The sequence below is a fragment of the Eublepharis macularius genome, chromosome 4 (genome assembly GCF_028583425.1).
Source record: "Eublepharis macularius isolate TG4126 chromosome 4, MPM_Emac_v1.0, whole genome shotgun sequence".
NCBI classification, from domain to species: Eukaryota; Metazoa; Chordata; class Lepidosauria; order Squamata; family Eublepharidae; genus Eublepharis; species Eublepharis macularius.
The window spans coordinates 93,229,625-93,252,592 of NC_072793.1; the positions used below are offsets into that span (position 1 = coordinate 93,229,625).

The 22,968-nt window shown below is 43.8% G+C and overlaps 1 protein-coding gene across 1 annotated transcript; it reads left to right on the forward strand.

Moving 5' to 3' along the window:
• Positions 1-3,372: 3,372 nt before the first annotated feature.
• LOC129327618 (uncharacterized) lies at positions 3,373-21,036 on the forward strand. Its single transcript, XM_054976373.1, has 19 exons — positions 3,373-3,434; positions 3,750-3,823; positions 4,932-5,036; positions 5,373-5,551; positions 5,950-6,155; positions 6,541-6,678; positions 7,258-7,441; positions 9,515-9,608; positions 12,840-12,938; positions 13,177-13,267; positions 15,141-15,347; positions 16,055-16,163; positions 17,152-17,230; positions 17,383-17,477; positions 17,700-17,824; positions 18,057-18,237; positions 18,975-19,087; positions 19,180-19,273; positions 19,866-21,036. Exons 3-19 carry the CDS (start codon positions 4,934-4,936, stop codon positions 19,929-19,931), a joined length of 2,163 nt encoding a protein of 720 aa, XP_054832348.1. The 5' UTR covers positions 3,373-3,434; positions 3,750-3,823; positions 4,932-4,933; the 3' UTR covers positions 19,932-21,036.
• The last annotated feature ends 1,932 nt before the right edge of the window (positions 21,037-22,968 follow it).

Consider the following 22,968-nt stretch of genomic DNA (forward strand, 5'->3'; position numbering starts at 1 on the left):
AGGAGAGTGGGCGCTTCCCTGACCATTTCAGGTAGGCTTTCCATAGGGTGGGGGCCACCAGAGAGAATGTACATGTACAGGCAGCTGTTGATTTTGCCCATGCGCAAGGTGGCAAATTACAGACACTTTGCTTTTTGAGGAAGTACGTTAATTCCTCAGCACCCCTGCTGATGATCTCACACCTCCAAAGTGCAAGTGTTTGATGTCAGCTATATTATACAGGTTGACCATTCATGAGTAGTCTAGATTTTTTGATGCTTGGACTAGTGCCTGAAGAATATAGTGGCCCCTGATCTAATGCAATACCATTAATATGAATAAGTAAATCTGAATGTGCTGGAGATTCTAGAATGCAACGTAAACACCTTGCAATAGATGTTACTCCCCATTGGGGGGGGGCATTACAGTTAACACTGAAGGTAACACTAGAGGAGACAGAATCCACCAGGGAGACGCTTATGCTGTAAACACTCCCAGAGTTGCATGTAGAAGTGTGTAATCAGAGCACTCAGAGGAGGACTGGGTTTTATTAAACATCTACAGTCAAATTGATCACATGCAAACAGAGCATAAAATGGCTGTATATAGAATCTCATCCTTGATTTAAATCATCCTGACTGTAGGGGTCCACTGGAATAGCCTGTCATAATAATACATGTTATTTACTTAAGCTGTATGTACCTCTTATGGTATTTTTTAACATACTGTTTTCATTAGTAAACAACAATTTGCGGGACCATAAGGAATGAGGTGGGAATTATTTGGAAATCAGACTTTACCCCCTCAAAATCTCCCCTGCAGAGATTCCTTAAAATTTTCTGGGACTTGAGTAGGCATATTTCCCTTCCTCTCTTTGTCTATTTAACTGACATTTAGCAGCTCTTGATATCCCTGCCTCTTACAGCATATTCAGCTTTCATTACGCTATTTTTCTTTGGAAGGCATGAGTGCGTGTCTTCATCTTTTGGTTAATTTACAAGTCATATTTTTCTGCATACATCAGAGAGTGGGTCCTCTGAGCACACGGAAATAGCTTTTGTTGCAGCTTTCATGATTCTATTGGGGGCCAGCCACTTTATTTGGAGGAGTGGTGAAAAGGTCATCACATGCCTCCACAGTACTAACAGCAGTTCAAGAGTTCACTATTTCTGTTAAGACAGTAGATGAGATGGGGGCAAGGTGAGATGATAATCACTTGGCAGGGCAATAGGGTTGCCAGCCTCCTGGTAGTGACTGAAGATCTCCAGGAATTACACCTGGTCTCCAGGCCACAGAGATCAGTTCACCTGGAGAAAATAGCTACTTTGGGGGTGGACTCTATAGAATTATGCCATGCCAAGTTCCTTTCCCTCCCCAAACCCCACTTTCTCCAGGTTTCTCCAGATTTCACCCTCAAGATCTCCAGGAATTTCCCAACTTGGAGCTAGCAACCCTACAGGGCAAAGACTGGCTTTAAAATTCCATAGCACCAGCACAGCTACCATGCCTAGTTCCTTGAGAGAGACTGCTGCCCCTTTTGGGTTTAGGTTACTTCCATACAGCTAATATGATGATAGCCTGGATGGGTTCTGTACCATACCAAGACTTTCATCCTAAGCCCACATTTCTCACTTCCCTCTGGCCACAGCGGCTGCAACCAGTGTGCCCTTAACCTGTTATTAGATATGCAAGCTGTAGCCTCTAGAACACTTAATGCAATCAGAGCAAGAGACGACAGAACAGCTCCACTAACAAATTTGTCTGCATTCCTCAGGTTTTTTGGACAAAGATTGTGGGTGGTTCTTTCCCACTTGGCTATGTATTATATCTATATATAGTTCTTCAGCAAGTGTTCAGTATTCATGCTTGATATTCCAACAAATTTTAGGTTACATGCAGCATTCATTTTTAGTATTTCTGCAATCAAGACACATTTTTCATGTTTTATTCCTATGCTTCTTTAGTTCCCATGTTGTTAATTTGGCTTGTGTTCTTCATGGAACATTAGTCCATACATGTAGTATACTTGCCATCTTTTCCATATACTTAATGCATTGGATAAAGTAGTCTGTAGTCACAAAAGCTCATACCACGATGAATTAGGTAGGGGGCTTCCCTAATAATCTGAAGTTTGGGGAGGGGATTGTGCTATAGTTACCTATTCAGTTTAGCGCAATTTAGAGGATTTACCCTGCCTAGTAAATCTGTTGCTGCGAAAGGCATTTCCCCAACCTCCTCAACTGGTGTTGAAAAAATTGACAATTTACAAAGGCAATTATTTGAACAGAAGCAGGTGATTGTGCTAGTGCTATCTGGGCACCTTCAGAGGTTTGGTGTTTAGGCTGCAATCCTAAAAACACTTAGCTGGGAATAAGCTCTGCTAAAAAAAAAAAAGGACTTCCTGAGTAAACCTGTACAGGATTGCACAATAAAATTGTTTGGTTTTACAGCTACCTGGCAAGAAAAAAAGACTGATGTATGCTATTGATTTGGAGGACTTTTTCTGTTTAAAAGAGCATAACTACCTGTTTTTGCACTTGCTTCCCTGCCCCTCCACTTATATGTTTGTAAATAAGGAGACATATCTATCATTTTATGTTTACAAGGATTGCCCCAAATTTCCTACTTTTGGGGGAAACTGGAAGGTATGAGATTGCCGAAGCTGCTGACAGTGAGCAGAGGAACCCACTCAAGCACAGAATGTCATTTAATCATAGAATATTACAAATTAAGAACCAAAGAAGAGCATTGCTGGTCCAAAGATTCAACCCACACCCCGTTTCTCACAGAGGCCAGTGGTTGCCAATCCCAATGCACCCAGTAAACTGACAAGATTGGCCCAGAGGCCAAATCTCCCCTTTGTTACTGTCCCCAGCAGCAATGATATTCAGAAGTGATGGAGCTATCCTCCATGAATTTGTCTAATATTCTTTTAAAGCCAGCTAAACTAGCAACCACTACAACATCTTGCGTCAGTGAATTCCTCAAGTTAACCGTGCCTGGTGTGAAGTACTTCCTTTTGCCTGTCCTGATACTAGTTACTCTGTAATACGTTTTAATTGCTTCGCGTAGCTAAAGAAGGGGGCTGCTTCTATTATTATGGTGCTCCTCTCGGGGATAGGAAACACTAATTCTGGATTAATTAACAAAAGTAAAATCTTGCGCGTATGGCGTCAGAGCTGGTACGCCTTGGATTCTCACGACATGAAAATGCTTCAGCAAGAGCCCTGGGATTAGCTCACTCCCGCCCTCTTATTGCCATGGTGACAAGATCAGGAAGTAAACGAGAAATTCTGACTTAAACTCTCCAGGCAGCCTCAGATTCCGGAGAAATTCTGCACCCCTGCCGCCCAGTTGAGCCTTGAATATTTGGGCAAGTCTCAGAAGGGGGGGGGGGGCTTTGCAGGGGGGAACCAGGATCATCAATGTTTTTAAGAGATTGAGAGCACCACAATGTAAGCAGCTTTAAGAAAACTATGGGAAGTTGTGCAAGCCACTTCTTCACCATAGGCATAGGGAAGGGACTCAAACGGGGGTGGGGGGGGGAGCAGCACTCTGCTGAGTCCTTTAAGTCCTAAAATGGCTTGTCTTTCTGGCTGACCAGATGCCGAGGATGACTGGGCTTCTGTACCTTTAATAATGGTGTAAAAGAGAGACTTCTCAGTGGTATAACTAGTCCAGCCTAGCATAAAAATCTCGTATACTGAAATGTTCAATCCTGCACAGTTATTCAAGCTGCAAGGTAGATGTCTGTATTCCGTTGTACCTAGAGACTGTATGCTCTGATTGATCTCCTTCCCGCCCATCTCTGTAACTTTCTTGACACAGGAGGCAAGTCTACAGGGTAAGTGTTATTTTTAAATGGGTGGAGAGAAAAGTTCCTTGGGAAGCTTGCAAGTTCTGCTTTAGAAGCTCATCGTTGCATTTGTCAGAGACGGTTCAGGGCTGCAGCAGAGAAGGAAAAATCTTCTATGTTGCCACCTCCACACCTTCTTCCTTCATCTTAGGGTTGGGGTCTGCACATTACTGGGTTCTTCATTTACAGAACATGGTACTTTGGAGGATCTGGGGCTTTGTGAAAGGTTAAAATAAATGACATTTATCTGGCAGTCTGTGGAAGAGCAGTACAAAAACACTGCTGCCATGTGAGTTTTCAAATATCATCTACAGATGGCTAAACAATTATTTAAAATACTACTACCATTTGCAGGCTCTGGGGAGGTTATCATGTTATTAGTCTGCAGCAAGAAAAAAAAGAGGAGTCTTATGGCATACTGAAGTATAAACGATCATTGACTAGAGCTTGCACTTCAGTAAGTCCGGCAGTCTTTGAGATACCACAAGATTTATTTTTTTGTTTTTAATTATTTGCTGTATATCCACCTAATGTTAAACTAGTTTCCCGATTTGTAGAAAACTGTGCATCTATCTACATGAGACACCTCAGCGTGTGTTCGTTGAGAGACACAATGTTAGGCAGGAAATATAGTTTAAAAAGACAGAGCCAGTGGAGATTGCTCCTCAGAGGGTTTGTTTATTTCATTTTCACCTTCTGGAAGGCTGTGTCATTTTCACCTCTCTAGTCAAAACTGTATGGGATTGCCAGAGAGCAGCGAAGAATGGAAATGGACTGGAGCTGCCTTTTAGAGCTGGGCTTGGACCTAGAGAGATAATGGGCTGAAGTTTCCCTTCTGGCATTACACAGCTCCTTTGCCCTGCTGCCAGCTTTGTCTTTTTAAACTACCCTTCCCAGCTAACATTGCATCTCCAGACACGTGTTCTTCATGTGTCAGATGTCTCATGTAGACAGGTGCCTCTCAGTCTGAGTAGACCTGCTAAAGATTGCAAAATCACTTATGTTTTTGAAGCTTTGAGATTCATAAATCTGGAACCTTGTCATAGAGGTGCTTCTCTTCTTTCCCTGTATTGTCTTTCTTCAATACTGACCATAGTCATGGCGATGCAACAGTATTTGCGTGTGAGGGAACATCACCGCCATCCTATAACAGCTCTTGGCTACCATGCAGCTCGACGTGAGTGCCTCACGGGCTTTGAGGGTGAGTCAGAGCTGGAGAGGAACACATAGTAAAGCTACTGTTTGCATTCTCACAATAAAGTACAGGTCCATTGAAAAAAATCACACGAACCCATGCATACCAAGAGCTCATCTCATCTGTGTATTTTCAGCAAATGTTTAACAAGCAACACACATCCAAATACTCCTTCCAGGTGCATGCTTCAGTTGATCTGGGAATGCCATGTTAGCATAGTACCTTGAATCAAAACATAACAATCTCTTTGGGAGAATTTCTCCATATATAATAGAAATGGATTGCAGCATTTCCTGAAAGGTCCCTCTGCCAAACCTTATGGCATTCTTCTTGCCCTAACAGATGGAGTGATCAAATGGTGGGACATGGAGAATGGCCGCATGTCCTTGTGCACCAAAGAGCATGCTGGCCGGGTCACACAGTTCCTGTCCTGGGTACAGGCACGTCTCCTCTTCTCTGCCTCCAATGATAGTTCTGTGATTGTATGGGCTCCAGGAGGCACAGTTCTTGACCGTATTCAGGTAAGAACCCCTGCCTCATTATATCTCAGGTCCAATAACGACTCAACACAAGTTATACATTACATAGAATTCATCACATATTCTACCATGAATATGCCAGATCCGTGCATAGCTCATAATGGAAAACTTGAATATTGTCTATGATTATAATTTGGAGCCCTTTTGGTTCGCAGCAAGATGTTCATTCTGCAAAACAAAACCAGCTTTAGATGGCTGCAGGTGCCTCACTGGTCCAGCTCCATGAGACCCTATGCAAAAGCAGGAACCTTCCTGAGAGTCTTGCAGAGCAGTGGTTTGGTTGTGCTGCTGCAATATTGCCCATCCTTGTCCCCTTCTCCCTACAGTTCTCTGCTTTGTGTAAGCTCTTGCTGTGCTTCATCTGAGCCCTCTCTCTCCAGCTAGGCTACCCTATCTTCACCTTGGCAATCAGCCTGGCTCGCCACCTACTGCTATGTGGGAGCAAGGGACGCCTGGTGGCCTTCCCCTTGGATGAAAGGAGAGAGTCTGGACACATAGTCAACCTGAGCGAGACCCTTTTGGACCAGACACACACAGACATTGTGTCCTGCATTGCCTGCTTAGACAGCCATATATACACTGCAGGGTGAGTTTGGAGATGAGGGTGAAGACTTTGATTCCATTGGCACACAGGCTCCGAGCACTAGATCTCTCTCTGATGCTAGTGAAGGTTGCTGCCATTGGCTAGACACCCACTGATGTTGCTGCTTTGCACATTCTGCTGTTTTTATGTACTTGCGTCATGAAGAGCCTTTCCAAAGCCCTGAACAGCACTTGAAGAGAATGACTGGTCTGTGAAAAGGCTACAGTAATGTGGCTCACTGGGTGGCTTTGAAGTGATTCATGTGGCTTTCCTGCAAACTGGAAAGAGCTGTAGTTCCCTTTTGCAAGTGAAAGCTCCAGTTCACAATGGCCCCAGCCTAGGGACCAGCATCTCCTTCAGTTGATCAATTGTCCATTTCCTTTCCCAGGTATGACAAAAGGCTGCTGATCTTTGACACATATCAGTCTCCAAGCAGGACAGGACTAACAACCAAGCACTGTATCTCGCGTGCCCACAGCGCAGCCATCACCCATCTGCTGCTAGTGCGCCAGCAAGAAACCACACGGTACAAAGACAGATGGAATAAGAGGATCTGGAAAGGGGGGGGGGGAAGTATCTAGCTGACTAGTCTTCCCCAGGACGGGAATGGTGAAAAGCAACTATTTAGTCACCAGCAGGTACCCCATTAAAGGAAGTTCCCAATTCTGAAAGATAGTTACAGATAGTATTGTTTTGCACTCTGGGCTATGCCCACTCATGTTAGTGTAAAACTGGAATCATGGGGAAATACACTGGAGATTATGATGATGATGATGTGCTTATATACAGCCCTTCCAGACAGATTAGCACTCAGCTCAGAGCAGTGAACTAAATTCCCACGATAAAGCTGGGGAGCTGGGCCTGAGAGGAGTGGCTTACCCAAGCCCCCTGCTGTACTCATGGTAGTTATGGGAGCTGAGCCAGCAGAGTTCTGATTCAAAGCCCAGCCAAAGTGCTGATTCAAAGTCCAGACCAGCCAGAAGACAGAACTAGGTATATGTGTAGCTTGGGAAACCCCATTATTACCCAAAGCAGCTTTGCCCCCTCCACTTTCCTGCCAATTTCTGCTTCACTGAACTCTTACTCTATATCCTTTTTTTTGCAGAGTGCTATCAGGTTCTTTTGACCAAACAGTTGGCATCTGGTCCCAGGATGGGCAGCTGATCCATCGCCTCGGTCCCTTCACTGGGAACATTACTGCACTGTGCTATGTGGCAACTGTTGGCACTGTCTGGATTGCCAGTGGAACATCCCAACCCACACTCTATGAACTCCAGTCTGGGGAGATAGTGAGTGACTTAGCAGGATGTTACCCTCTATTGATATGGCCCACCTCAAAATCTCTACTTCAGAGAGATCAGTGAACTTCTTGTTACAAGGAGCCCTCTGCTGGCATCGTGTAGTTATTTCCGTCCCTTCAGCAGGCTTTAAGAGTGAAGCAGGGGACTTTGCAAAGCACTTTTAGGAGTCAGGAAAGGAGTTTAGCCCTGCATATGGCAAAAAGATATGCTCTTCTTTCCTTCCTGCCATCCCTGCCAGAGGTGGCCACCACCCTTTCCTGGGTCACCAGGGCTTTTGCAATTTTTAAAAATCATTTTTATATCACTATATTGATCTATCGATGTAATGATAGATGCAGAAGGTTCTCTGAATTCCCAGTATTAATTGTTGTTGTTTTTTTTAAAAAATAGTCTCTAGTCCTTTCCCTTGCAGGGATAGAAGAAAAAAGGCATATCCCCACAATAGAACAGATTTACTTTTTTTTACAAAATGAAATCTTGGAATTCAGAGAATCTGCTAAATCAAAAAGAGTCCAGTAGCACCTTTAAGACTAACCAATTTTATTATAGCATAAGCTTTCGAGAATCAAGTTCTCTTCATCAGATGCCTGATCAAAATTGGGCAGATCTGTTATTGCAACCGGAACTAGAAAAATGCTATAAAAGTAATGGGTTTTTTTAAAAAAGAGAAAACAAAATCAAGAGAGGGGAGAAGGTGGAGGGAGGAATGGTTTAATGATGGCCAATGTCCAATAATCCAAAAGTGGATTGGAGGTGGGTGGGTGTTGGCAGGATAAACAAAACCAAAAGAAACATTACACATGAGGAAAAAATAGAGTCAAAATCAGCTTCTAGAAAAAGATCATGGTAAATGGTCTCAAAAGAACCAGGAAAAAAACCCAAAGCGAAAACCATTGGCAAAAAAATGCATGTGGAAATTAGGATAAATCAAAGCAGTATGGGACCAGAACCAATGGAAACAACCCATGCAGAAAATGCTTAGTTGGCTTCAACCACAAAGAAAATTCATTAGTCTCATTAGCTGAAAACGACCTAAACTACAAAGACAGCTCTTTTATGAGATACATTTCTTGTAAGAAGTTGCTCTTCCATGACAAGTAAATGGTATCATATACATGACATAAAGACCATATGCAACCATTTCGTATTGAAAAATTACTCTGATCCTCTCAAATGTCACGTATCAGACAGAATTACATTTGGTCTTTTTTTCAAATCATTTCCCTAGCTGTATGCTCCCATTCTTAGTTCTTGATGAAAAACATGCTTTTTTTGTTTAGTATTCCTATTCCAAGGATGCTTCAGTACTATATTCCTTACAGTCTCTCTACACGAGATGCCTGGGCATGTGTTCGTCAAGTGCCAGGAGACACAATGTTAGCTAGGAAGCATAGTTTTAAAAGACAGAGCCAGTGGAAATCACTCCAGAAGGGACAGATTCTCTCACAGCCCTCTGCCCCCTCTGGCATGCTGGATTATCTCTTCTTCCAGAGTCTTTGCCCTGCCGCCCTTGCTGCTTAAAACTTTTAATTAACCAAGCCTTGGCAAGGCAAAGGCTTTGGAAGGGGAGACAGTCTGGCATGCCAGAGGCAACAGAGGGCTATGAGAGAAAGGCCCCCTCCGGAGCGATCTCCACCAGCTCTTTTAAAATTACGCTTCCCGGCTAACATTATGTCTCCCAACACGTGAAGAACATGTGTCAGAAGTCTTGTGTGGAGAGACTCTTAGTCACCAAGCTCCCTCCTAAATATACTCAAAATGGAATTTCATCACTTTTGCATGGTTAGCAATTCCAAAGCAAGCTACTGTGGAATATTTTTGCGATTTTTCATCATTGCTGTGAACTTACTGTGACAACAGTAATTCACAACTCCATTGAAAGTTCTCTCAAGGCTGATATCTTAGTGAAGAGGGACTGGATTGCTTCCCCTTTCCATTAGGCCTTTGTCTGACTCCCAGGTAAAGGTGGCTTGTGTACAATTCCACAGTGTAGTGCAAGAATAGGGGGAAACAGATGCTAAACCTTTCCGCTTTGGATTGTCTGTGCTGACTTGTTTTCAGGTTTCACAATTCATATCCACATTTCGAGGCCAACAGATGGAGGGGCTTGTTCTTCAGCAGCTTCTTAGCCTACCAGATTCAAGGTATGTGATTGGTGAGTATCACAGTAGGATGCTTCCCTTGGCATCTGTAGTTCAGGACTCTACTTTGTCTCCTAATGTGTCGGCTCTGAATTAACTTCATTTAGTGAGTCTTTTCATCTAGTGAGGAGGACATAAGTTCAGCGGGAGAGACTGGTATTCCAGGATATATCTAAATCTCCGCTCCTTGACTTTGCTGTCGTTGCCCCTCCTCCCCCCCCCGCCCCTGCCCCTGCCCAGAGGGGATGGAACGGGGAATATAAGAAACAACATCTTGGAGTATCTCTAGAGAAGGAAGAAATTGAATTATTGGCTATATAGACTTGTTCACCCACTTTTCTTTAATAGTGGAAATAATTCATTGCCCTTTTACACCATGAGTATAGATGGACTGAGATTGCATATCAATTATGTCAAAGGACTTGTAATACAAGCATAATATACTACTTTTATAAATCTATATTTATTGTATAGAATATTTTTGTATATTTATTGTATATGATACTAGAAGTCTTTCTTTTAAACCTGGCAAAGCTGCCAGACAACCCAAGATGAGTCTCAAGGTGGTCTTCCTCCGAAGTAAAAGAATACTGTTAGAAATTTAGAAATCTTTATCAACTATTAATCAAACAAAGTAATTAAAAGCCAGCACAATCTCAGTAGATCTGAAGTGGTAAATCAAGAAAGCTATCTGGTCTAACTCGTACAGTTGGTACCTGGAGCTGAGCTGGTGTTCCACTCCAAACATACAGCAATTAGTTGAGCAGTAGCAGGGCATTCAGGCCAGTAGCATGCAGCATATGGCAGAGATAAAGGGAGTGCCCCATACAAAAATCCATAGACCATACAGGATGGTCAGACTCAAGGATAAGCATACTTAGGACTGAATGACAGGACTCTAGGTAAATTATAGATTTCTGGTTGCTATACCATCTGACCAGAATTACTCAATGGAAAGCTCCACTTCAGGGAATCTTCCACACTCATCATGTCATTGCTCCTTTCTTCTCACTCCCAACTCTAAAATTAATTAGTGATGTTGGCCTGGCTGAACGGTCTTGAGATAACTGGGAACAAGAGCATCTCAGTCCAAATGTGCCTTGTTAGCAGGAATGAGCAGTTAGTTTCTAAATTAACCCTTGGATGGAATAGGGCTCAATTGGATCACAAGAGTTTATGTAAGATATGTGTATTATTTCCTAATTTTTTTCTAGTTCTGACTGCTTTGAAAAAGGGGTTTTTGAGGCCCTTCCTAAAGAAGGCATCCCTGGACTAAAATGACCTAAACAGTTACTGCCCATTGGCTAACAGTTTATTCTTAGGCAAGGCACTCAAGTGGGTGATGGCTACACAGCTTAAGGCAAAAGAAGATGGATTATCTTGACCCAGTTCTATCTTGATTCAGGCCCTGATTTGGGATGGAAACTGCCTTAGTTGTCCTGACTCAGGGCCGGCACGTCCATTGAGGCCAGGTAGGCGGTGGCCTCAGGGTGTGGGGTGCCGGAGGGAGCGCCGGAGGAGGTGCGGGGGGGGGGGGGGGAGGAGCGTGCGCCACAGAGCTGCAGCCTCCTATCCCCCCCGGCCCGTACTGCCACCGCTGCCAACACACACCCCCAGCCAGGCACAGCAGCTGCGGGAGAGCTCGGAGGCCACCCACGCACCGTCCCAGCCGCCCGCCGCAGCAATTGGGCCGGCAGTGCGCGCGCTCCCGTGATGATGGCACATGTGACATCATCACGCAGGCCTGGTGCGTGCGTGTGTGCGCGCGCGCAGGGGTGCCTGGCCCGCCGGCTGGCTGTGAGCGCCAAAAACCCTGGTGCCACTGCTGTCCTGACTGATGACCTTCTCTGGGAGAGTGACAGGGACCATATGTCCCTTCTAATTCTCCTGAACTTCTCAGCAGTTTTTGATACTTTCAACTATGGTATCCTTCTGGATAAGCTGGTTGGGTTGGGAGAGGGGGATACCATGCTCCAGTGGTTCCTCTTTTAGTTGACCAGCAGTTTCCAGAAGGTGGTGCTAGGGGAATGCTGCTCAGTCCGGTGGCATTTATGCTATAGGGTCCTGCAGGGTTCTGTCCTGTCCTACATGTATATGAAACCACTGGGAGAGCTCATCTGGGTATTTGGTGTCACCACTATGCAAATGACACTCAGGTGGTCTAACTCTCCTTAACAGCTAAGCCTCGCATTTCTGTGGAAATGTTTGGAGAAGGGTCAATAAACTCAAGCTCAAACTGAGATGCTGTTGGTCAATGGAGATGCAGTCCCCCTGTTTGGGGGTGGTACAAGAGCCTGGCCTATGGTTGGAGGCTCAGGTCTCATCTGTGGCACATGATGCCCTTTATCGGATTCAGCTGATATGCCAGCTACAGCCATTCCTCAAAAAGCCTGACCCAGCCATGGTGATTCATGCTGTGATCGCATCCAAGTTTGATTACTGTAGTGCACTCTACATGGGACTGCCTTTGAAAATGGTTCTGAAACGTCAATTGGTCCAAAATGTAGCGGCCAGGCTATTGTCAGGGGTAGGTTACCTGGATTGGGTAGGTTACCTGGATTGTATTACCCCATTGCTGAAAGATCTGAACTAGTTACCCATCTGTTTTGGGGCACAGTTCAAAGTGTTGGTCCTTACCCTTAAGGTCCTAAACAGCTTGGGAACAGGGTGCCTGAAAAACCATCTCCTCCCATACCATTCAGCCCATCAGTTGAGATCCGCCACTCAAGCCCTGCTCTCTGTGTCCCAGCTTTCAGAGGTGAGGTATCTTCTGTGGTGGCACCTCTCCTCTGGAACACTCTCCCCCCTTGAGGGCTCTCCTGGTGTTTACTTTCTTCTAGGCACCAGGCCAAAACACATCTTTTTACCCAGGCTTTTAATTAGGGGGTTTATCTAACCAGCTTTTTAATGGTCTAGTTCTGTTTTACAGACTGTTTTTATGCTGCTTATGTTTAATGGCTTATTTTTAAGAGTGTGATATTGTTTTAATTGTAAGCTACCTTGAATGGGACTCTGAAAAGGAAGCATAGAAATATCCTAAATAAATAAACAAACTCAACTGGCTTTCCAGCCTACCATTACCCTCCTCAGACATATTGCAAAAATGGGAGTTACATCATATATTTAAGTAAGATAATATAAAATGGTATAAGGGTTGGCTGGCTAGAGACTTTAGTAACCTAAGATAAGATGGTTTGCTTTATTTCAAGAGAAATAGATGTGGCCTTTCACCTTTTTCTTTTCAGGTTCAGCAAAACCCCAGCAAATGGTGGTCTGGCGCTACAGTGAGTTGGGATGCCTGATAGTGCTGCCTTGCAAACACCCCTTAGAGTGCATAGCTTATGGTAAGGGGGCCAAGGATGTCTCTAGCACTGCACCTGCTCTGCATCATCCCTGGATGGGTCAGGGTGATACAATAAACTCTGTCAGCTGAGGGGTATGTCTGTAGTAGGTGAAAGCCAGGAGAAGCTTATTTGGCAGGCCAGAGCTGATCTATACTTTTGTGCCCTGGAATAATCCCTTTGTCTGTTTTCTCCAAGCCCAAGCTGTCCTTGGTTGACCTTCTAAATGTTACTCCACTAGCTAAGAAGGAGCCTGTTCTGCTCTTCAGTGGGGACAGCAGTGGGATGCTACAGAAATGGGAGAGAAGCTACATATCCCCCTTTATCTACAGGTAATGTTTCATCCGCAGAGTCCACTGTCTAAGAAAAGCAGCTATTCCTTGGTAATGGCTGTGAGGAAAGGGTTGTCAGAGAGCAGCAGAGCACTACCACTCACAGGTTTATTTTATCTGCGTGCCAAATTGTACAGATCTCATATCATAAAGACTGTTTCTTCTCTTTGAAGAACAAAGGAAACACGATAACAGATCTACATGATTTCTTCTTCTTAATTACTGTTTCCATGACCAAAGTCATAAACCCTAGTAGCCATGACCTACTAAAAAGGAAAGCTAGAGTTTGCTGCCAGAGCTATAACATGATTTTACTATAACCATCAAAAATTTAGTCACACACAAAGTTACTTGTTTATCTTTCTCTCTTAATAGCCAAGAAGTTTTAGCTTCAAGAGAAATATAATCCTGCTTAAACAGAGGAAGAATCAGTGTAGTTTTACAATCTGGACATTCAGGACACTCCAAAAGAATATGATCTATAGAATCAATTTGGTTAGTGCGCCATCCACGAAGTCTTTTAGAGTATGGACTACCACAAAACTTTCCCAACAAAACTGCCAATGGCAAACATAAATGTCCTTCTGTACTTTGGGAGAGTTAACTCAAACAGATAGTTTGGCATTTTTATTGGAAAAGGGATACCAACTGAAAAAGAACATACTCTGTGAGTTCTAACCAACATGCTCTTATATTCAGGTAAAAGGTAAAGGTAGTCCCCTGTGCAAGCACCACGTCACCACTGACCCATGGGGGGACGTCGCATCAGAACGTTTTCTTGGCAGACTTTTTTACGGGGTGGTTTGCCATTGCCTTCCCCAGTCATCTACACTTTACCCTCAGGAAACTGGGTACTCATTTTACCGACCTCAGAAGGATGGAAGGCTGAGTCAACCTTGAGCCGGCTACCTGAACCCGACTTCTGCCAGGGTCAAACTCAGGTCGTGAGCAGAGCTTGGGCTGCAGTACTGCAGCTTACCACTCTGCGCCACAGGGCTCTAGCTCTTATATTCAAGATCCCTCAAAAGTCTTTTGGTTAACTTACTCGATTCACTGCTAACCAAAGTTTCTATCATATAATGGGTGATGTCCAAACATGATAATTTGTATTCCAAATATTTATCCCAGTTACTCTTACGATGATGTAGCATAACTAATCCAAAAAGACCTGTTTCTAAATTTGATTTGAAAATCCTAATTTTTAAATTAAAACATCTCCCCTATCTCAGCTCTCAAAGCTATTCCCTGACACACATCTCAGAGTTCTCAAGATGTTGTATAGGAGCTTAAATTTAATAACAGTCCATCAATATTATCTGTTATGACACTGATCCATACCCCACCAGCATACAGCCATGTCTACACGAGTGGGTGCCAAGATAAAAGTCCTATGCTAGTTTGCAGACTCATGAGAGAAGTTAACTTGTAAGCATGCTGTATTTTTATCCATCATGATCATGTCTTTCGTTTAGGATCTTTGGCAACAGCCAAAGGTTAGGAGTGCCATGACAGGCATAGATTCCCCTTTCCCAGCTCTGACTGGGGTTTCTAAATGGTACTTCTTATGCCTCTATATGCTGTCCCGTTCAGTACAACTATTCAAACCCCAGCTGCCAAACGTGACTTGTTATCCTCTTCACCTTTCCTACTCTCCTCTTTCTCCTTATTACTTTCCACCACCACCCTGGCCATCCCAACCAGACTTCTGCCTGCCACTTCTCCTTCCTTTGCCTGTTTTAGTTATGCAACCATCCTACTTCATGCCTTCACAAACTCAGTCCTCTCACCTAAGCCAATCAATGCCCTACTCCATCCTCGCCACAGTAATCAGTCACCAGCCTAGCCTATCCTGAACATCTTATCTTTCATTTAGCATGGAGTCCTTCCACATCAGTGAAACCCATCTGGAGCGGCGAGGCCCGTTTGCACAGCAGAAGGAGAAGAGCAGCAAGGAAGAGTTACGGCCTCGTCCACATTCTCCTCAAAAATGGAGAAAGGCCTCTAGTGGACACCAGAGTGGCTACAGCCCATTCTGGACCACAGCAAAGGACACACCAAAAGAAAGCATAGGCTTCATGAGGTAACTGCAAATGGTCACTCTCCAGGAATGAGTTGCAGCAGCAGGGGGGCCATGGCATAAATTATCCTGAATTATCCCCTCTTCTTTAGGAGGTCAGGCAGGCCATCTTCATTTGCTTCCCCAATTGGTTACCTCTCTCCTCTTGCATTTAACTACATAGATTCTTAAAGGGACTGTAAGTAGAAACAATCTGGTCCCAAATGCAGAAGAGTGAAAGTTTCTCTTCCCGAGACATCTTACATGGGGAAGCTCAAGTGAAGGAAGATGCAATGTTAGCCAGTAAGCGTAGTTTTAAAAGACAGAGCTGGCAGAGATCACTCCTCAGAGGGTTTGTTCATTTCATCTTCCCCTCGTGTAAAGAAACTCTCCGTGTGATATAGCAGTTAGAGCATTGGACTAGGAACTGGAAAACCTGGGTTCAAACCTCCATTCAGTCATGAAGCTCAGCCTAACCTACTTCACAGGGTTGTGAGACAAAATGGAGGAAGGGCAGAATGTGAATGTGCTCAGTTGATAGATAGGACTGGGCTTGGCACTGTCAGATGATTCTTGCTAAGGGAGATGAAACAGGAGCTAGCAGCTGCATCTTCTAAACTGTCCAAAGTTTGTAGGAGAGAGTAGAGGAAAAAGATGTTTTGTCATGGAAGTAGGTGTGAACATTTGAGTAGGATGCTGCCAAAATAATAAAAATCCTGATCCTTTGGCAGGGCCCTTTTCTCTGAGGAGCTGGATATTCTGGTGGTGTCAGCAACTAATGGAAACATTTATCTGTGGGAGTTTGAGAGCTTCATCACAAGCATCAAGTCCCCTGATCAGGTGAGAATAAAACTTTACCCTCAAACATTTCCATTGACTGGAAGGAAGAAGGCAAAAGTTGTCCCCTTGTAGGTCATCCGCAGAGAAAGAGAGTGACACTGGCTGACATCATAGCATAGTTCACAGTCAACTAGTACTTCATTAGATTCTTCAATTAAATGCATTTAATTGAAGAATCTAATGAAGTACTAGTTGACTGTGAACTATGCTATGATGTCAGAGCAGCATGGTAGGCTAATCCATTCCTGACAGAGGTTCAGGCTTGGGAAATTCCATCCTCTGCTACACCATCAGTAACCTTCGGCAATTTTGAATGACAAAGGGAAAGGCAACATCAAAAGCCATCACAAATCAGTGTATAAGCTCTTGAGTTCCCAGAAATCTTCAGCAGGCTGGATGTTCAGTACAAGATAAAAAGGAGACAGTGGGAGAAAAGTGTTCAGAGCAGGATGGGAATCCCCCTATGCAGGTTCTAGACTAGAGTCTTAATGGAATACAGGTTGTGTGGTAGACTGAACTGAATCACAAGCTGTAGAGCACAAACTGGTTTCAGGAGGTATTGAAGACTACTGGAATAGAGAAGCAGAAAAACAATGACCATGCTTCCTCTGATAATATAAATGCCTGCAGTTCATTAGATGCATGTGGACACCTCTCCTAAAGAAAGACACAGCTCTTGGTGAACAATACAGAAGTTTTCATTCTCTCCAATTTGTGGATTAGGATGAAAATGTCTGGACTCCTTCTCCTATTTGGGAGTTTAGGGACCTGACTTCTTCTCTCAACTATAATTCCCAGGGCTCTTTGGATGACAGCCAAAGAGTTAAGCATGTTTAAGTTAAGCAAAGAGACAAAGTTAAGCATGTTTTTATATTTGTAGTATAAGCTTCTCTTAAGAACTTAGTAGCCAAAGATGCCTTGCTTACTGCAGAAGAAGTAGGAGATCCTCTTAAATGTTTGATAATTTCTTCCATGCCTGTCTGTTCAGGGCCAAGGTTCCAGAACCCCAGGACCAGCCGATGCCCAAGATGAGATGGCTCAGGATCCTTCAAGCAAGTGTATAGCAGGTGAACAAAGTAGTTTTTGTCAGTTGATCAAGCATGCTTTGGTGAGGTAAAATTACCTCAACCGTACTCAGGAGACTATCCTGGGTGTATAAAGAGATTTCGTCTCCCCCCCACCATACTACTACCTCTCTTGCCAATATTTTTCTAAATAGGTTTTGCATGCAAAACTGTGCTGTGTGGGCACACAGGCATGGTGACAGCACTCACCTTGGCAGGCAGAGACTCCATCATCCATTCCTCCTACTTAGTAAATGAACCAAAAATGAACTTCTTAGGGATGGCAAGAGATAGTCCCACCTGTGTCTCTGGCAGAAGGAATAGATGGGCCAGTGTAAGTAGAAGGCTGTGGGCACAGGAACAGCCCTTTTGGTCCATGTCGTGGGCAGAGAATGTAGGCAGGCAAGATAAAGAGCTTTGGGGAGGGAAAAACACATGGAAAGACAGCCGTATCTTGTTACTTCCATTGTAGCTCAGTGGAGGATGGGATGGAAGGCTGTGTCTCTGGGATCTGCAGAACCGATCCTTACAAAATGAGTTTTCCAATGTACTTGGGAACAATGGGCCCATCCTTGATATGACATACTCCCCAAAGAGGTGGGTGAGTCTTTCTCTGTCTGTGAATTGGGGCAGCCACAGAATCCTCATGAGCTGGTTTTTTTCCTTTGAAGGCCCCTAGTGGGAAGGGGAATATCACATAACCTGCGTCTTGGCTCAGGCCCAGGGCAATATCAAGCACAAGAACCACTCTTGTTGGGTTTGGGCTCAGGACTTTTCACCTCTATTACCATTCTCACATCTGCAACCCACACTCTCTTGGTCCTATCAGGAGAGAATTTGCTTTATCTTATAGCACTGGCAGGATTTTTATCTATGCTTTCAATCCTCACTGTGCCAGTCTGGTAGTGCTGGCTGAACTTGGGCACCAAGCTAGTGTTGTAGCCTTGGCCTGGCATCCATTGGAGGACAAGTGGGTCAGTGGTTCTGAAGATGGCTCCATTCAGCTCTGGGTAAGGATTCCATCAAGTAGTGGCTTCACCACATTTTCCATATGCTGAGTATATGTGTGAGGTGGTTTGGTGTAGTGGTTAAGAGCGACAGGACTCTAATCTGGAAAACTGGGTTTGATTCCCCACTCCTCCACTTGAAGCCAGCTGGGTGACCTTGGGCTAGTCACGGCTCTCTGGAGCTCTCTCAGCCCCACCCACCTCACAGGGTCTTTTGTTGTGGGGATAATAATGACATACTTTGTAAACTGCTCTGAGTGGGCATTCAGTTGTCCTGAAAGGTGGTATATAAATCGAATGTTATTATTATATTATTATTATTATTCGTGAGTTGGGCCAGGGTTCAAACTGCTGCTCAGCTGTGATGTTTGCTGGATGATCTTGGAAGTAGGTTAGCTTAACCTACTTCACCAGCTTATTTTGAGGATAAAATGGAGGAAGGGACGTACCTGTATTCCACTCTGAGCTTCTTGGATGAAGGGCAGGATAAAATATAACAGCAAGATAGTGTTGGGTGGTGGGGAGGTAAGAACATGATTTTTCCTCAACCACTGGTAAACTGGGATGAATTCCTGACCATATTTTGCTGGATCTGAAGTGTAGTAAAAAGACCTGCTGTAGAACAGTTAGGAAACCAATGGCCAGAACAGACTGTTACAAAGCACCTTGCTGGGAACTGACTATAAAGTATTCCTTGGTAGCAATATGGATAATAGAAACACTGTCTATGGTACATACAGAGTGAAGATGGGGGGTGCTGCATGAAGAATTTGAGAGCCCCCAGAGGGATCACTTGCCTTTGCATTGACCAGGCCAATGGCTGCATTGTTGCAGGGGTCCATGACACCATCAGGTAGCTACAAGATGAAGCAGATGGGGAAGGGAGGAGGAGAGGACAGGAGACCTATGCATATATTTATGGTTCTTCCTTTTTTTTCCTTGCAGGGTTTATGACCTGCACTCTGGAGTGCAGGTACAAAGTCACACAGGGCATCAGGACTCCATCAAGGGTCTCATCCATGTCCCAGAAATAGAACAGGTAGAAGGGGCTGTGGAAGCACTCTGAAGGGGAAAAGATCAGTGGGCCTAGGGTTGGAAGTTTTACCACTATTAGCTCCGAATCATGTTTGAATGCAATTGCCTGATGCATATTCAAGCCATGTGATCTGCATGTGCAGTGTGCTGAACTTGTGTCTAGCAGTACCTCTACCATCCCCATTCAGAGGGCATGGCATAGGTTGATGTAATTACATTACAAAGTGGGGCCATTTTACTGAACATAGTTGCACTGGCACAGGATTGTCCCAAACTAAACTATTCCTGTATATACAGGGGTATGTTGTCATGCTGCCATCTGTTCCACAACCAAACTGATAGTGCAGACATGGATCAGACTGACATGATAATTTTCTGTTTTCTAGTTATGTTGCTTCCTTCTAACCCATACCACCCTAGCCTGTATCGAAGGTGGTATGGAGAGTTCATTTTTTTTTTAGATATGCCCTGGAAAACCAAGAAATTCCCATGGCTTGGGAGAGCATTACCAGTGTGCAGCATGGATGCATTCAGTCCTTGAAGAAAGCTCCATGCCAACACTTTTGACCCCTGACTTTACCTTTGTTTCCCTGCAGTATGTGTCAGTCTCACTGGATGGCACAGTGTGCATGTGGAAGGCATACCATCAGACTAACCGATGACCCCGGACAGGTGGTGACTTTTTCTTACGCTGCAAGTTAACAAGAACCTGGACATTGGAAGTCTCAGATTTATTGTTACACCAGAACATTTGAAAAAGCTGTGCAAAATAGAAGCCAGAAAATATCTGGGTGGGACTTCGGTGGTCAAGGATGTGGCTTCATTGCTGTGATGCTTCTTTTCCCTCCCTATAGCTTCTAGCCCTGGTCCATTTGCCTCTTCCTCCTTCTTTTTCTGTGATTGTAATCCATGTAAAAATTGAAAGCTACGTTTTTTGAAAACCTAAACTTTGCAGTGAGAATGAATTATCAACACTAAACAATTCCAGCAAGTCTTGCTGCTGCTTGCTCATTCAGCCTATGAGTTCCGCATGCATGTTGCCAGATCTCTCCATGAAGACACAGGCAGGTAGAGTTGTTGGCCTCCAGATGGAGCCTGCAGTTCTCCCAAAATTACAACTGACCTCCAAGCTACAGAGATCAGTTCCCCTGGAGAAAATAGAAGTTTTGGAGGGTGGACTCAATGGCTTCACATTTCTGCTGACCTCCCTCCTCAAACAACATCCTCTCCAGGTTCTAGGAATATCCCAGCCCAGAGCTGGTAACCCTACAGCAGAGGTATGTGGAAAACAGGACCTAAAGGAAGGCAGGCCCACTTAAGATGGCCCACCTGGCCTCATCCAGAGCTCAAATCATTTCCATTGCAGCTCCTCCTCTGTGGAATGAGCTCTCTGAAGAAGTATGAAAAACCATTAGTTGGAGATATTTAGAAGGTGCTGCAATGCTTGCTTGTTTGCCAGGGTATTGATGGGATATGAGCAGCAGGCATCTTTTAAGGGTGAAGGGGTATCCGGGGTTTTTATTTTATTAGGTTTTAACTTGTAATGCTTTAATTACGGCTTGTAAGCCACCTTGAGCCAAGAGGAAAGGTGAGGTATCAGTGTTTTAATGTTTAAACAGTCATTCCTCTGGCAAAGAGGGAGAACATTTTAAATTTCTGGGGCTGGCTGGCAGAAGAGTCTCACACAAAATCTTGATTTTGTACTGAAGTTGTTCTGAATCTGATACTCTGTGGTTACTTCTGCATGCCTAATTAGATACTTGTAAATAAACAGAATTTTATAAAACACTGGACATTTCTGCTATTTTATTTCAAAAAGAAATCAGTCCTTTAATGCTGTCCTCAAACTGCCTGGAAAGCATGAAACCATATATTCTGATCACCAAACATTAAATATTTTGCTGCATGGTTTCTATCTGAGATGCAAACAGCCATCTGTTCACCAGAAGTTCAGGATGTCATCCAAAGAATTGCTCTGTAGCGGTAGAATAAAAAGGGCTGGATAGAATAGAACCAGACCCATATGCATATGGTGAATATGGAAGATGTAGGTATGTTATTAAAACACCTTGCCCTGAGATACGGAGTGTCTAAAATGTGATCCTGCTATAGTTTTCATATTAAGAGTCTTGCAAATATTGCTTTGCTTACATCCCAAATATTGTGTAGAATCATGTTACTCTGCCTTTGAGGCTGCATTGAAATAGGTGCTGTTACTAACGCCATCTTCAGTTAGGGTCAAGCTATACGTACATGTTTTTAAAGAGTTGTTTGGGTTCCCTGCAACCATTTTGCCATGTCAAAATAGCACAACAGGGAGGGTTTCCCCCCCTCCTTTTTCTGCTCCAAGTGGAGTATTCTGTGAACACAGAAGAGTAAAAAGGGGGGGGGGGTTACAGGAGGAAACAGCTTGAGGGAGGGAGGAGTCCCTCCTCCCCCTACAGAGGCATTCTGAGGCAGTTTGGGCTCTCTTTTATCTTTTAACAGCCATTCCTCAAAGCAACTGTGTGGCTGCAGGCCACCTGTGTTCCCAAAAGCCAACTCTTTAAAAACCTGCATGTATAGCTTGACCGATGAAAGCTTTATGACCAGACAAAAAAGTGTGTTGTGGCAAATAAAGCTAAAAGGAGCGTAGCTCTGTCTGTGAAGCCTATTTTAATTCCTTCTTAGTTGCCAGGCAATGCTGTTAAGTGTGAAGAAATCTCTTGTTTCTGTCAGAATGGCATCCTTGGTGGGCTTCAAACTGGCATTTAGAAGCACACAGCCCTGAGAAGCAAAAGCAATAAGGACTTGCATAGTCATCCCCACTTAACACATTTCCTGAAGGGTCAAGTAGGGTTGCCCCACCACTATATCCAAGGGAAAATCCATGATGATTTATACCAAGCACAAAATCATATGAAAGAGATTTTTTAACTAAATGGTTTCCGTTTTTTGAATATCTCATTGTTACTGAACTACACCCTCCTAAACATCTGCAATTTCTCACTTTAATAAGATATAATGATAACGTAATTCCCTCTGTTTACTTAGCTTTTTGTAAATCTTGTTATGTGATTGTTTAACATAGGCCCAATAATGTTGTAATTGTTTAAACAAATTTTATAATCCTTACTGTAATTTATAATCTCTATTTTATAATTATCTTCAATATTGTTGTACTGTTATTGTTGAAATGAATAAAAAAATATTTTTAAAAAAGTAGGGTTGCCCCAGGCCCTATGCGGGGGGGGGGGGGGGGGGGTCAGCAGGTGCATTGCACCTGGGCCTATGGGCCCAGAGGGGGCCCAAGAGTTTCCTGCAGTCCCATAAAATGTTTGCATATGAGGACTGTAACAAACCAAAGGCATTCTGCAAGGTGCAACCAACGGGCTATCAAAACAACAACACTTGCAATAAATTGTAATAAATAACTTACTACAAAATTTATAGAAATTCTTCCATCAATTTAAAGTGCTCAGTGCTAAAGTGTACTATCACAAAATTAATTATTTCTTAACAATCGTTATTGTACAAAATTCATACACATCAATTACAAAGACAAAAGACAAATATTGACCATGTCCCTTTAAGGCAGTCCCTCAGAAATGGCAATGTCCTCAAGTAGGGTTGCCTGGTCAAGGTTGGGAAATTCCTAGCTATTTTGGGGGTTGCGCCTGGATAGAGTGGGGTTTGGGGAGGGGAGGGGCCTCAAAATGG